The sequence below is a fragment of the Falco rusticolus genome, chromosome 2 (genome assembly GCF_015220075.1).
Source record: "Falco rusticolus isolate bFalRus1 chromosome 2, bFalRus1.pri, whole genome shotgun sequence".
NCBI classification, from domain to species: domain Eukaryota; kingdom Metazoa; phylum Chordata; class Aves; order Falconiformes; family Falconidae; genus Falco; species Falco rusticolus.
The window spans coordinates 54397150-54412840 of NC_051188.1; the positions used below are offsets into that span (position 1 = coordinate 54397150).

The 15691-nt window shown below is 43.3% G+C and overlaps 1 protein-coding gene across 1 annotated transcript in view; it reads left to right on the forward strand.

Annotated features, from left to right (window-relative positions):
• Positions 1-2140: 2140 nt before the first annotated feature.
• The window catches only part of GPC6 (glypican 6), a 774486-nt gene continuing 760935 nt past the window's right edge, over positions 2141-15691 (forward strand). Inside the window, exon 1 of the mRNA XM_037377910.1 lies at positions 2141-2327. Within this exon, the coding sequence (XP_037233807.1) occupies positions 2141-2327 (187 nt within the window). The remainder of the gene's footprint in view (positions 2328-15691) is intronic.

Sequence of the window (15691 nt, forward strand, 5' to 3'; positions counted from 1 at the left end):
TGCTGTTACAATACCTACCCACGAGCTCCCAACTTCCCCAAAACTAGTGCTAGCAAGGATTATGGTATATAATTAAATCTTGCGAGGTAGCAAGTCTATGGAGATTTAAATGGCTGGTGGACTAGGGGAAAGGACGGAAATGTCTCCTTTTAGTTTACCTCCCTCCCATACCTTTGCCTTAAAAAGTGATCTCACTGGGACCTGGCACCTGTCCCCTAGAGACATCACACCTTAGGGGGAGGTTGGAGGGACAGGTGCTAACCCCATCTTTTTGAGCAGACTGCAGCAGTCTAATAAGATCCACGACTCGCTAACCCCTTCCTGCCCGCCCCCCCCCCCCCCCCCCATCCCACCCCCTGCACATTCATGCACATTCCTGCACATGGAGGAATTTTGCTAGGAAGGGGGAGGGCAAAGGCTGCACATACAATTGCTGTTTCTCTGCCGTGTACGCGAGCAGTGTCAGGGTATCATCACTGAGTTGGCAAGGAAAAGGGGAGAGAAGAAGTGAGAAGATGGAAGAGGGAAAATGGTAAGGAAGGCTAAGGGAACACACAACGTCAGGTGGGACCAGGCTGCGTACACTGGCCCAGACCCAAAACTAACACAGCAGTTAATGTAACACTGCACCAGTATTGGCACCTAATAATTTCGGTCTAATTTGAATGCATCTTGAATGAGGACAGTGTCATGATACTGCTCTATGGCTCCTCACTGATAAGTGACTCTCCCAGCTGATGGTCTTTTATCTCTTCTGTTGGCCGCCTTCACCTCATCCTGGGCCTGACACCTCTGTCTTATACTATTGAACAAAACATCACACTTCTCTATAGTAATATAAAGCACTGCAATAAATCCTCTAAAAAGAAACTTTGGGTTTTACTATCATATACTGAAAAATAGAATATTTTCCTCTCTCTCTCTCTAAACAGAGGCTGAATTCACCTTGCAGGAATTTTCTCAACTTCCCCCATTCAGTTCTTTGCAAGTACTCATTTGCAAGAGAGAATTTATGGGGTTGTCCCCTGCTCTCCTCTCTTAGGGTGGCACAAATTACCTGGGTCAAGGACGAGCGTTCCTTGTTTCCTCCTCATTCTTTGTCTGATGCACAGAATCATCCTTCCTTCTCTCTCCTTTAGAAGATGGACTCATCCTGGTTCCAGCTCTTCAGCTTGGGTATTTACGTGTGCAACAAACAACAATTAATTATAAAAGGTATTTATGGGGCCCACCCCAATCATGGCATTACAAAGAGCAATACCGCCCGCCAAAGAGTACCTTCTCTGACTTCCCACTACCAGGCAATTTGTGATTTCGGGGCTCGGAGCGGCTGGATCCGTGGTGAGGGGGAACTTTTAGGGGGCTGTGGGTGCTTTTCCTTCCTTCTGCCAGCAAACAGCGATCCACGCCAGGATTTGCTTTCTGCTCCCGTATTTCGGCGATGCAACGTGTAGCACGTTTCTGTGAGTGTGTGTGTGTGTGTGTGCGCGCGCGTGTGTCTCTCTCCCTCGCTGTGTCTGTCTCCAGAATTTCTCCCTGCCTGGCTCAGGAGGCTGCTCCAGCGCTGCGCGGAGCAGAGGTTTCCCCGGATCCCGTAAATACAGGCACACGCATCCAGTGCACCACACGCATGCACACGCAGACACACACACAGGCACACAGCCACGCACAGAGCCGCTGTCCAGTCCATCCCCACGCCGGCTGCTTTTCCCACCACCTCCAGCCTCGCAGAGGCGGCAGGCACAGCTCATCGCGCTGCCGCTGGCCCGGGACTCCGCTCGCAGCAACGCGCCCGCGGTTTCAGTCTTCACAACCTACAGCTAGATTTTTATCTCTTTTTTCCTTTTTATTTTCTTTTCCCTTTCCCTTTCCACTCCCCCCCTCCTCTTTTTTTTTTTTTTTTTTTTTTTTTTTTTTGGCGGGGCGGCGAGAGCGCTTTGCATTTGGAGGAGCTGGGGGGCCAAGGCTGCCGCTCTCCTGCCCCCGCCGTGCGCGCATGTGTGTGTGTGCGCGCCCATCTCCCCCCCGCCTCTCAAAAGTTTGCCTCGGCGGCCGGGGGGCTCCCGTGCCGCCGCCCCCGCAGCCGGGGGGCGCGGCGGCGCGGCGGCGCGGCGGCGGCGCGGGACTTGCGCGCCGCGCCATGCCGGCGGCGCAGGGGGCTGCGCGGCGCTGCGCCCTGCCGGGGCTGCTGCTGCCGCTGCTCCTGCTGCTGCTGGCGTCCGAGGCCGCGGGGGCTGAGGGCAAGGCGCGGAGCTGCGGCGAGGTGCGGCAGGCGTACAGCGCCAAGGGCTTCAGCCTGGCCAGCGTACCCTACCAGGAGATCGCAGGTAGGGGCCGGGCGGCGCGGGGGGGGGGCGGCGGCGCGGGGCGGGGGGCGGCAGCGCGCACTCCCCGCGGAAGCGGGGCCGTGAATCGCCGCGTTGTCTGCGCGGCGCGGAGCGGCTCTGCCGGCCCCGGTGGCACCCGGTGGCTTCCCGGCGGGGCGCGCGTGGGCGCATAAATGATAAATAAACGTAAAAACTAAAGGGGGGATTAAGGGGGGGGGGGGAGTAACGGGGAAAAAGAGGGGGGCGCGGGCGAGGCTCAGCCGCGGCTGTGTTCGCCGGCAGAAACTTCTTGAGAGTTGCAACCGGGCTGCGAGAGGCAGCAAGCGGTTCCGCAGTGGCTGCCGCCCCCGCTGCCGCCCCCGCTGCCGCCGGGTGCGGGGGAGATAACTTTGCCCTCTGCCAGCGGGGACGGGGCGTAAGGGAGGCGGAGGAGGAGGAGGAGGAAGGCAGCCCGGCTGCCCTCCCGGACGCCGCCACCGCCGTGGCCCCGGGAGCGACGCGCCCCTGGGAAGGGGCCAGCGCAGCCGCGCACCCCCGGCCGGGCAGCTCGCCCCTTGTGGGCGCAGCCGGGCGGCTGCGCTGCAGCCCGAGTCGAGCAGAGGCATCGGCTGCTGGGGAGAGACCCCCCCCCCCGCCGCCCCAACACCTCCGCCGCTCGAGACCCCAGCAGCCTGTGACTTAGCTCTTCCTTCTGCTGAAACATGCCTACAACAGGTTATATCTCATCTGCCTAGGAAGGTGTTGGGGTTGTTTTTTGTTGTAGTTATATTTTCCTGCTTTTCCCTTCAATGTTATCCCTGTTGCATCTTTGGGACTGACTGAATAAAAATATGTCCGGGGCAGATAATCCTTTAGCAGTCGGAGAGCACGACAGAAAGAGAGAAATGAAGGGGAAGGCATGAGCTCGGGCTGCTTAAATTGGGCTGCTTGAGCCCTCAAGGAAGATTTCTGCTTTGCCATTGGCACTTTGCTGTTAGGTGCTGCAGTTTGTAGAGTGAATTAGGTTTGCTTGCTTCCTTTTTAAAGTTGGAAGCAGTAGATTTATCTTCCTTGAGGTGAAATAAAGCAACAGTTTTTCACTGTGCAGTATTTAGCACTTTACAAGAGGAATGATAAATGTGGAAAATGTCAGGACAGCGAGGATGCTGTTCACAAAAATACGGGGAAGGTTCTTCCACGTTGCCAGTGCAGAGCAGACCAGACCTCTGCATAGCCACCTTGGTTCCTTCTGACACAGGTCTCGCCTGTGGCAGAAGAGTAAAGGACCTGTGGGTGTAACTGTTCCTCCACAGGCACCATTGTCCCTCAGGCTCACTGATTCTCTGGTCTTTCAGTGCTCTTTTTTTTTTTTTTTTTTTTTTTTTTTTTTAAAAAAAAAAGATCTTCAGGTTGCTCAGCAGTTATATCAAATCGTGGAATCTCTCCTATGAGCCACAGATCCTTTGAATATGCAGTCATGCTTTCCCTTTGCCCACTGTTACTCCATCTCTGAGACAGAGTGGTGGGATATGCCCTGTCCCATTTAAAAAAAATAAAAATCCTGTGAATTTCAGACTTCTAGTAACTTTTGATAAACACTTGTTGCTTTCAGCTCACAGAGAAGTTATGTTGTCTCATTTGTTTTCTGGATGTACAGTGCAAAGTTGCCGGTGCAATTTGTAGGTAATCCCAGCATTTGCAAGTTTCTGCTAACATGTATCAGCACAGAAGGACTCCTAGTAGTTAAATATTTAACAGTAGTTCAGTCCAAAATTACTCTTCAGTTTCCTGCTAAGCTTTTAAAGTATAATATAATCTACTTTTATGGTTAAGAAGTATATGGTTTATGCACGTATGTGTTATTTTTTCTGAGCTTCTATTAAAAGTTGTGGGGGTTTTTTTGTGTGGTTTATATGTCTTGTTGCTAGTTGGTGTATCAACTTTTGAGCAGTTCTGTGTGTAGCTATTCAAGTTACTCTGTTGTTGGAAGACTAGAATTGCTTTAAGGTATTTTTCGGAGTATGCTGCTCTTGTACAGTGCTGAGAGGTCGTGTAGTAACTGTTCATGCAGCATGTGCTCTTGTTAAAGTGAAAGCTGTGTATTTGCAACCCGGTGCAATGTTGGAAGTTTAACTAAAGCAATCAGTGTACACGTTTCACAGCATTTTTTTTTTCCTCAGTCTTTTTCCACCATACTGACTTGGTTAAGGAAGCAATTTGTTACTTTTGTGAAAGAAGTCTAGTCTGTCAAATGCCTTATGTTTTAAAGAGTTCAAACAACTTTAATTACAGTTGTATTTCTGAACAAATATTGTGTTTTCAAAAGATTGTGCATCAGTGGCTTGATAATATGATGGAAAATAGTAACACACAGTATGGTTTATGTATTCTGATTTAACAGTAGTCATATGTTTTCATTTGTCATTAGTTTAAAAGCTACTTTCTAGCTAGGACTCTTGAAACTTGATAAACTGAAGAGTCAGTGTGTATGTACTGATGCAAAGCATGTCTGTGCTGATGCAAAGAGCTGAAGAATCCCTTTAGAGAGGCTATAGACACAGAGATACCCCTCTGCTGAATGGAGCTTTTTAGATAACTTCTGTAAAATTATTTGTACTGGCACTCATTTTTGAATGGAGAAGGTAGATGTTAGAGGTTTAAAAAGCTGTAGTTTTTGCACAGTAAGGCAAGCTTTTCCTACGGTATTTTGTGGCACGTGAAATGTGTTGAAGTTGGTGATAAGGTGATTACGGTTGTCTGCTATGCTTTTACAACAATGCTGAATTGTTCAATGTGATTTTATAGATGTTATTTGTAATCAGCCTGCTGTGTCTGATATCTTGTCTGACCACCAAATTGTGGTGCTGTGGCCTACATTGGAGTAAGTATATAAAGCTGATTTCCAACACAGGTTGTCAGAGTAAGCCCTCAGTGAGGGAACTTTGCCTGGGAATGAAAGGAGGAAGAAAATTTGAAGTATACATAATATGCTGCTATGGGCTTGATTCTGTGCATCAGTCACATGCAGGGTGGGTAGCAGTAGCTTGTGGTGTAGCTGGGCTATCCGTGCAAAATCTGCCCTCTCACAGAGCTGCTGTGGTGTGTCCTGCACGTGAGGAGGAGTTGAGCTGTCAGACTCACGCCGCTGTGACCCAGCATTCACAAGCACCGAGTGGAGCTTCTGAGGACTTTCTAGGAAATGTTTTGCTGTAGGAAAATCTGTCACCTGAAAGTCAATACAAAAGAGAAAAATCACAGCACATATCTGTTAGCAATACTTGTGTAACTCCAACCATGATTTCAAAAACTTACAGCATCATAGGGGAAGCCATGAAAATGAAACATCAAAGCTAAAGGTGGAACATGTCCTTGTCTCAGTTTTCTGAGTGAAACTGAATGTCTGGCTGTTTAAAAATAATGGGTGTGTTTGATTTGTGCCTTTCCACTTCCAGGTGATCTAGAGATTTTGAAAGGTGAAGGGTGTGCATTTTTTATGGGTTGTGGTTTTGTTTGGGTTTGTTGCTTTTTTATTTTTTTATTTTTTTGCTAGATACTGAATAATAGTGTATTTAGAGAAAGACTAGAAGTGTCCTGGTAAAGCATCCAACTGTAAAGATTTTTAATTTTAAATACTGCGTAAGAAGTTAGTGAGCTTTGTTCTCCTGAGCAGATGATAAATGGGGTGAGATTCTGGCAACACAGAGACACCATAGTGAAAGTAACTGAAATGAAAGCAGAAGCAAACCCTTCATTTTGAAGGTCAGGAGTCACTTGAAATTGTGCTTTGATGAATGGGCTTCATACTGCCATAATACAGAGGCGTTGACTGAAGAAAGCTAGCAAACATAACACAGTTGCTTGTAGCTCTAAAGTGGTAATAATAATAATAAAAATAAACTCAGCAGTCACTCATGCAATTGAGCTATTAGGCCATGTCAGATGTTCCCAAGGTGCCCTTTTGGAATGTTTTGCTTTCCTGTAAGTAGCTCTAAAATGTAATGATAGGTTGACAGGAGAACAGCAGAAAATCCTCCTAACCGAGGAGTTGTATCAAAGCAGTTGCTAATTAATGCCATCTTCTACTGTTTCTCTGTGGCTGTCACAGAGAGTTGTGTGAAGATAGTGGCTGTAGACCAGGAGGCAAATGGGGATTCACAGGCACTTTTTGTCTTTGTCTTTGGAGTGTAAAAAAAGGAATAGCCTTACTGCAATCAGTAATATAATCAACTCAAATTTGTGAAATCTGAGTTGGGTCATTAGAGATTAATTCACTCCTGACCTCAGTGACAACAATGAAGATGGACATGGAATTTCATGTAAACTTTGTACTTTTCTTGTTTTAGCGCTGTTGTAGTGGTATCATCCACATTGTGTATGACTGCTTCTCACCTCTGTGTGTGATTTCAGTAACTGCAGCTTCAGGAGGCTCTCTGGTCACCTCCCCTTATGGCCTCCCTTGTTTTCCTGTTGTGAGTGAATGGTGTGTGCTAATAAACCAGTATGTGCATTTAGCTAGGAGGAAGTACAGCTTTCCTGAGACCTGGCTTTGCTGTCACTTGTACATACTTACTGGTTTGTATGTGACTGATGCCATTAGAGGGAACACAACTTAGGGTACGTACATCTAAACCTAAAGGTGCTCTTTGTAAGATGAGGGCCTTTAGAGAAGAAATAGCATGTTTTTAACACTTATAAATGAGTAATTTTTGACTGAGAGTTTTAAATCTCAGCATCTGGAGTTTTCCAGTGTGACTTCCTGATGGTAGAGTATCTTGGAAAGAGGGACTTCAAAATAGAAAAGGCAATATGCTTTAATAATTAGTGTAATGATGAATTTCAGTGTATTGCACTCAAATAATCTTTTTCTTTCTGTTGTCAGTCTGATTTGTAATCAAAAAAACAAACCTAAAGCTATAAGGTTTTCTATATTCCTAAGTGCTAATGTGTTAAACTTGTTATTTCATCATATGCTATTGTGAAATTCTCCTGAGATTAGGTGGTGTTCAGACACCAGAGAGGTCAAGCACTATGTTAAAAGCTCAGGCCATTCTTTTTATATTACTGCAATAAAGAATATATTCATTTCATTTATATTACCACTTGGCTCTCATAAAAGGTCAGTTTCAGCTGAATGTACAATTACTTGCAAATGGCAAATCTTGTAACAAGTGATCAACAATAAAAGCTTTTCTGGGTAATTTGTCTTTAAAATTACCACCTGCCATTTCTTTTGAATGACTTGAGCATCTTGCAGTATCACTCAGAGATCTTCATGTTATTCCCCACAATACATGTAAGAAAACTATGCATACTAATCTTCCTTTCTGCTTAGTAAAGTAAAAATGCATAATTACATTAAAGTTTCTAGTTGAAATAACAAGCTTGGTGCTTAAAACTCCATTACGGTATCAAAGTATCAGCACTCCCATTACTAGCAAAATGAAATTACATTTTCAGTGAACTATGACTGTATGCTCCCCTTCGTACCTGGTTAATGGGTGCTGCCTCCCTGGGAAGGGAACCTTCATCCCCATGGCTTCAACTGTTCATACTAGCAGGCGTAATTATTTTAGCAGCTTAAATATGTATAAAAGAATTAACACTTCTCTACAAATTTCTAAGAACAGCGTATAAAGCTTGGTGTTTAAAGACAGACTAGTTCTTTTGCTAAAGAGAGAGAATACATTACAAGATGCAAAAGGAATTTAAAATGTGCTGCAGATGGCAGGAAAACATATGCCTGGTAAAATTCTTATCACTTTATTCCTCTGTATGTAAAAACTGTCTGAAACCTACTGAAACTAAGGTTTGCTTTCATCACTGTTGATTGCTCCGGAGCCCCTGCGCGCTTCCAAAAAAATAATCTTCCCTATTAAGAAATTTTTTTAGCTCTCAATACAGGAGGCTGACACAAAGACCACTAGCTCTCTCTGATGAGCTCCTTTCGGTTAACGTGACCTTTTCCTTCCCGCAAAGTGAAGCAGTGGCAGTTTATTCTGTGGAGCGATTGCAAAGCACAGCGGACGCGCAGCGTTTGAAGCAGGTGCTGCGGCAGAGGCGGCGGCGCTCCCGTGGAATGCAAGGGCGGCTGCGATTCGGGCCCTGCCGCCACGCCTGGCGGAGCGAGTCTCCGCCGAGCAGTCAGGGGTTATTAATCACGCTGGAAGGGTCCGTGTCCCGCCAGCCCGCTGTAGAAAGCTGGGTGCCCAGGAGGAGGCTCTACAGCACAGCGCCAGCCCGGTGATGGAGACCCACCGGCTGCCTGGCCTGGCCTTGGTTTTCAGGGCTCAGGACAGGGACTGCTTTCCCTCCGTTACAAAGAAGCAGCAAGGGCTGATGCTTCTCATGCAAACAACAAATTGCTCTCCCGCTCGTCTAGCCTGTGAGGTCTGTCACCTTGCACTTCTAATGGCCTTTTAACTGCATCTCCAGCTGAGCAGCAGATGTAAAGGGTACAGGCATCTCGAGCTGGGTTGTTGTGGTTTTTTGTTTTTTTTTTTTTCCCTCATCCCAAAAGAAGCATTTCTACAGGTGCTTGACTAACAATGGAGCCTCGGACCTGCTCACTGACCTGTTGGGTTTAAAATAGCAGGGCAAATCTCCTGAAACAGGTGGAAGTCTTGACTGCTTTTAACAGGTGCCTTGTAGGGCTGTTAATTAAACGAGGCATGCTTACAGAGTAACACAGTCGTATCTGTGCGTGTGCATGTATGTGCGTGCAGGGGTAAAATTGTGGCTTTTACGTAGAGCGAATTCAAAGTCACATTTAAGCACTGAAAGAGCTAGGGAAGCTGCACATTACTGCGATGGGTATTTGCAAACCAGGCTGAAACTTTGTTTTATGGGCCCCATCTGAAAAACACATGTGCAAACACACATGAATGCAAACATATGCACAATAAAAAACTACGCAGGGCTCAGTTCATATATGTCAGGAAGATCAAAAGCTAAGTCAGGCACACTAATCCTACTGTTTGGGGAGTCCAATTAGTTCAAGCCTGATGCTTGACTAAGCAGTAGGTAATATAACCTGCCCTCTAAGTCAAAAGCTAGACCTCTCTGTTGCCAGAAACAGATTCTTTGTCTGTCTCTGTAGCTGTAGCTCTGGCCATGTCTGTGGTGGTAGCCACATGTTTCTCTGGTATTCTTTTGCCACATCCCTCTGACTTGTGTGTTGAGGTTCTAACATACTGGAGACTACAGGGACACACACCTGACTTTTGTCTGAGTTTGTCTTGGAGGGAAGTCAACACACGGGATGAGGCTTTTGCACATTTGGGTATCAGACTGTAATATGGTATAGTGTGAGGACGTACATGGATACTGCTGTGGTTGTGACAATATGGACGTATGTAGAAGTGCTCCAGATCTGGCAAAATACCATCTGTGAATGCCTCGTTACAGTTCTTACGTCATATGTCTGTGATTCGTTTTTGAGTTATGGTATCCCTTATGACTTTGGAGTTTTGCTTCAGGAGCCTATCTATAAGCAGTAATTAATACAGAAAACTAAAATGGCTTTCTTAAACAGAATTCTTTTTTAAGAAGCGGAGCATAACATTAGGGAAAGGATCTTTCCGTGCAGTCATCCTACCAGAAGTCTGACAATGCTAACTGATGGGCACAGCCAGGGTGGCTCCTGTCAGGTCCTGTGTACATTTCTTGTAGGTTCTTTTTAGTTCAACATTGTTTCCTGTTTTCAGGAAATGTTTCTTTTTGAGCTACTCTTATGTAAATTTCATTTTTCTGGTGATATCAAGTACAGAGGTAACATTTTGGATGAAGTGTTGATATTTGTGGTAGCAGCATTTGAACCCAGAACAACCATTTCTCTTGCACAGTAGACGCTACATTGATTTGTGTTTTGGTTTTCGTTAGTCTTTTGTGAAGGCAGCAGTGTGTGGCTTTAGAGTCCAAATACGCAGCTCTAGGTAGAAGTAGTGAGGCTAGCAAAAACCTGACCCAAAGAACCAGAGAGAGAACAGAGTAGGATGAATTGTTGGAGAAGGGACTGTTACTGGAAGATGCATGAAGCATGAATGGAGTACTTCTATCATTGCTTGAGTCACTTGGCATTCATTGTGTTAGGTATTAAGATCTTTCACTTAGTTAAAGCCCTGTGAGAATGGAAAAAGAGTGGGAGAGTGCTTTCATCCTTTCATACAAGGATTTGGATGAATAGGATGCAAAGGAGGGAGGGAGCAGAGGTGCTCCATTTCTTTATTTTGTTTGTTTGGTGTGTGTTTGTTGGTTTTTTTTAGTGCCCCACTTGGTCTTAGTCTGTACAGTCTGTAGATTTCTCCTTTTCCTCACTGTCGAAGTGGTTAAACATCTCATCTCAAACAGATTGTGGTAACCTGACCGATCACGCTCTGAAATGGAAAAAGTTCTAATCAAGATGTATTGGCATTTCTATTGTTGAATGGTTCCTTCAGAGCTTGTTGCTCTGCTAAGTGGGCAGTTCTCAATAATTCAAGCTCAGTATCTAATTGTCTCATTCCAGAGGGAACAATGCAGCTGGTTCTGTCTCTCATCTTAACTTTACATAACTGTGCTGCATAACCTGAGGAATTGGACTATGACTTTCTGGGTTATACTTCTGTAAAACCTAAAAAAAGTTGTAAAAGGGTTGGCTCCAGACTACTGAAGTATGTTTTCATTTGCACCTCACCCCATTGCATGGCAGTTGGATGTCAGCAAAGCTGTGTGTTCCCTGTTCCTGCCTCTGACTGCTTCCCTTGCATCAGGTGCAGCTGTCTGACATGCTGACTCAACTAGCAAGCTGATCTGATAGCTAACCCACCAAAAAAGGTCTTCAACTTGCTCCCACATACTCTCTTCAGTATGTGCTTGAAGTCATGATGAGAAAGTGGGGCTCACCATTTGATGGTGGCTTTCAGGGACACGGGTTAAATTATCATGAAAGTGCAAGTGGAAGACTGTCCCTCTTCTTCATATGACAGTAAAATGCAATGCAGCAGTAGTACAGTACTTTTACAGTATAATTGAGAAGAAGCTACAAGCAGCTGAGCATTCTTGGCTATTATCCTCACTTTTGCATTTGACTTTCTAACTGCATCACCAAAATCTGACAAATCATACTAGCAAAGTCATCTGTTCTCCAAAACTGGAGGAGCTGAACATCTGCCTGGGTTGAGGCATCATCCGGAGTGCTCCGCTACCTTAGGGAAGCTCTCTGCGTGTTACCATGTTGATGTGTGATAGCTAGTGTGGTCAGTTTAGTGGGTGTCTGCTGATTTTATGGCACATTGAAATTTGGGGTTTATGAGGCAAATGGATCGGATTATTAGACCACAGGTTTATATACTGCTATTTATTGTTGTTTTCATGTTTTAAATCTTTTCTGCACCTGAGTGTACCCATTCCCAACTATATGATACATAGGGATACAGCTTTGACATATAAACTAAAATTGTACTTGAAGTGCTGAAATACAAATCGTTAAAAGCAGTGGCAGGATGCTTCTTTGCATCTTGTAAGTACCCAGTTGTCAGTCAGCAAACTTTAGAAGCAGTTGCAGAATTTTTTAATGTAATAATTTCTGAGTACCCTCATTTTTCAATGTGAGCTCATCCCTAAGAAGCTTAAACAATGCAGTGACAAATCAAAGGCAAGAGTGTATGAGCACGCAATGTCCGGTGGCTAAACCTGATGTGGTTTTGATCTTTTCTCTTAAACTGACAGTATTCCACAGAGAAAGGAGCTGTGAGTGCAAACAGTGACTGCATCTCATTTAGTTACACAAAATTGATTCACAGTAAAAGCACATAATATAAATATTTATTTCTCTGATATTAGCTTTTGGCTTTACAACTTTAACATATAAGATAATACTGCATAAAAGCAATTTAGATTCCTGGGATGAAAATAGCTATATATCATTTTGTCTGTCAGCATTATCTGTGTGGTAGAGAAATACGAAAAATCCCTCTCGATCTGTTTCTGACTCGGATCATATTCTCTTTAACCATTACAGTTTAACAAATTTACAGTATTCTTATCTGGTCCAAACTTTCTGTAGCATGCATGTATTTAAAGCTGTTTCAAACATGTAAAAGAGGATGCCAAAGTAAAAACTTTCTTAATAAAATCTTCTCTCTTATTTTGTGAAGTAGTCTATCCTCTGCTAGCAGTCCAGCTGCAAAAAACATGCAGGGAAGACACATCATGCTAATCAAAATTACAAAATAGGTTTTGGTGGCTCAACAGAGGTTTAGGTGTTTATGAGCAGAAAATCAAAATCTAATTTAAAAATGAAGGTATTTAAAAGGATGGTGCAGGGGAAGTTTATTTATTGAATTGGTGAAAAGCCAGGAGCAATATTCCTTGGCCGCTGCTGTTCCAAGGTGGTCTGCCATGCTGGCTATGGGCTGGCAATGAGCACTGTTAATTGAATACCTGGAACGTAACTAAAATGCATTGATTAAATACAAACACCTGTCTTTGCAATGTAGCATGGCTGATGAAGTGAAAGGACTCCCAGAAACAGCTTCCTGAAATTGAATGCTGAAATAGTGATTAGCTTGTTCTTAAAGCTGATCTTCAGAAGGCCTGTACTGTTCTTTGAATGAAAACTCCAAAGCCTCTTTCTTCTTTAATTACTGAGACAGCATACTAAAAGCCATATATGAATTGACTGCAATCAGATTGGCTGTAGGGCACGTGTACACGTCTGTTTCTCATTTTTTGAGTTAAAGACCCTCAAACCTGATTTCTGCCTATCTCTATTGAATGCAGCTGATGGCAGGATTTGATTGAGCATTAATTACATTTTTTTTTACAAAAGTAAGTAAAGCTGTAAACAATCAAAATTACAGTTTAATTGTGTGAAGCACTGAAGAAGTACGAAGAAGAGACAGTCCTGTCTGCAAAGAGCAGCCATTTTATATTTATGGTAGCATTTCTTCACGAGGCTTACACAATCGTGATGTCACAGTTACATACATATTGTTTAAACCTTTTTCTATTAAGTAAACAACAAATGTAAATACGCGGCTTAATTTTTTAATTGTCCTTTTAAAGGACACCAGCTTCATATCCTGCTGAGATTACTACAATAATTGATGGATCCTTTGTGGAAGCATCTTTGTACCTTGTTAATTAGTAATTTAGATCTGAGTTTGCTTTTTAAAGCAGCTCCAGCTGGACACTGTAAATCATTGTCTAGAGCACAGTCTATACTCGGTACAGAACCTGGCCAAGCCACAAACTCTTTGCACCTAGTATACCAAAATCTGGTTGCTGGTGAATACTTGAACACATTAATACAGATCATCGCGCAAGTGGAGCTTTTCCAGATCTGATGAATGGATTTAAATTGCTTTTCTTTCATGATTTGCCCAAGAGACTAATGACTTCTCTTCAACTGAGAAGAATGCACAGAGGTATTATGTCCACAGTGTGTGGACATATGTACATACATTTATATACCTACGAACCTGAACAGCCCCATACATTTAAGAAGTCTGCTGAAATTGTGTCATACCCTGGACAGATTTTTTTCAAGGTATATTATAACACTGTGAATAATTTTTAGATTGTAAGTGAGGTCCAATTTTACTATTTCTATTTGCATAGTTCTTCCTTCCATTGTTAGTTTTTGCTTCTTTGAGTATTCTATAGTAATTTCTATTATTCTGGTGACAGGATGTTTATTGCTGTTATCTTGATGCCTAATGGACCTCTCAAGCTAAATCTACTTTATCAGAAGAGGAAACTGCATAATTTCCCAGTCCTTTTTAGCTCAAACACCAGCAAAAGTCAAACTCAGGATGAAGAAAATTCTATATTCAGTAGCAGGTTCATCTAGATTTTAGTCTGTAATGCTGAACAAATGTGATGCGGATCCATAAACTTCAGCTGGGCTGAAGAATCATACATGTAACTTTGCTATTGATTTATATACTTTTAGGTTATTTTTTGTAGTCCTTTCAACATCATTATTACAGTTATTGTACAGCACAGACAATAAACCTTTCTAGAAAGACTAATGGAGTTGGCAAATTAGGTTCATCATCATTTTAATGGTTGATACATAAGTGCTAATTTTTTTGTTCCATTCTGTGGCTTGCCTGATGTTGGGAGCTGATCAAACTGTTGCATGCAGTGACTGCTCAGATGAGTCATGTGGAAAGGACTGATGTAGAAGAATAAAACTTCTCAAAGTGGTACTTAGAGTTTCTGTATCTTTGTGTTAATTCAGTATAGAGATACAATCTTAATTAGTTTAAATCAGCAAGTATGAGATGAGCTATTTACAATTTTCAACAATAAGCATCTTGGGAAAATGATAATAACAGCAGCCACATTTTCTGACTAAATAGATATTTGTATTTTCAACCTTCTCATATGAAAGGCAAAACTGTAAAAATTACTAATATTTATTCCACAAATATTTGTCTCATTTTTATTTCACCCTGCTGTGATCTGCAAGTGCTAAACATTTGGACCCCCTTGGAGGAAAGCTACTTGTGAAGTGTTTAGATGTAGCAGGAACTTAGTATTCAAACAAATTTTTGTTGAAGAACCATCTTGGTAGGTTAATTTTACAAGAGAGCTTCATGCAGGCCTTTCAACAGCAAGGACTTAATTTGCAAAGGCAAGCAATATTCAGAATATTTTCTCGGTTACTTATGGAGAACTAATCTTCCTTTTATTTCTAAATCATTCGTTTCTGTTCTGCCCAGAATATTTGATGTTTATGCTACACAGACACATACGTACCTCCTCCACATTTCAAAAGAGCAAAAAATAACAGATAATTCATCTTTTAATATTGTGCATGCTGGAATACTTACTGCTTTCAAACAGAGTTAGGCCATCACTGTATTTATTGATACAGCCCGTTGTTTTTAGACAGCTTCCTGCCTTGCAGGATAAAGTTTTCATATAGGTGCCTAAGGCTACAGGATACAATGCACAAGAAGAGTTAGTCACAGTGAATCTAACCTGGGAGAAAAATCCTGTGAGTGATGCTGATGAGTGAGGGAATTGAGTCCTCATTCCTTGCCTTTTGGGAGAACATCTTCAAGGCCCTTTTTGGAGGGATGCATGCGATCTTCCCTTTAGAAGCAATTCCACTGTGCATAAATACTAGCATGGCTTAATACTACGCCAGAGAGGGTGTTTGTTGTTGTGTCTGTGTGTTAGCACATTGGAGGACACTGTTTTGAAAGAGCTGAACTTCTGTCCAGCTCCAGTCCAAGGAATGCATAAATATTTTTGTGTAAGGTGGCTACTGGAAAACAGACTTGACACCAGCATCCTGGATCTGTAGTCCCTCTGTGAGGTCCTCGAGGGCAGGCGTCACTCAGCTAGGTAGTTTCTTCACTGTGGTTCTCCCCAAGAAATAATTATTGCATGCA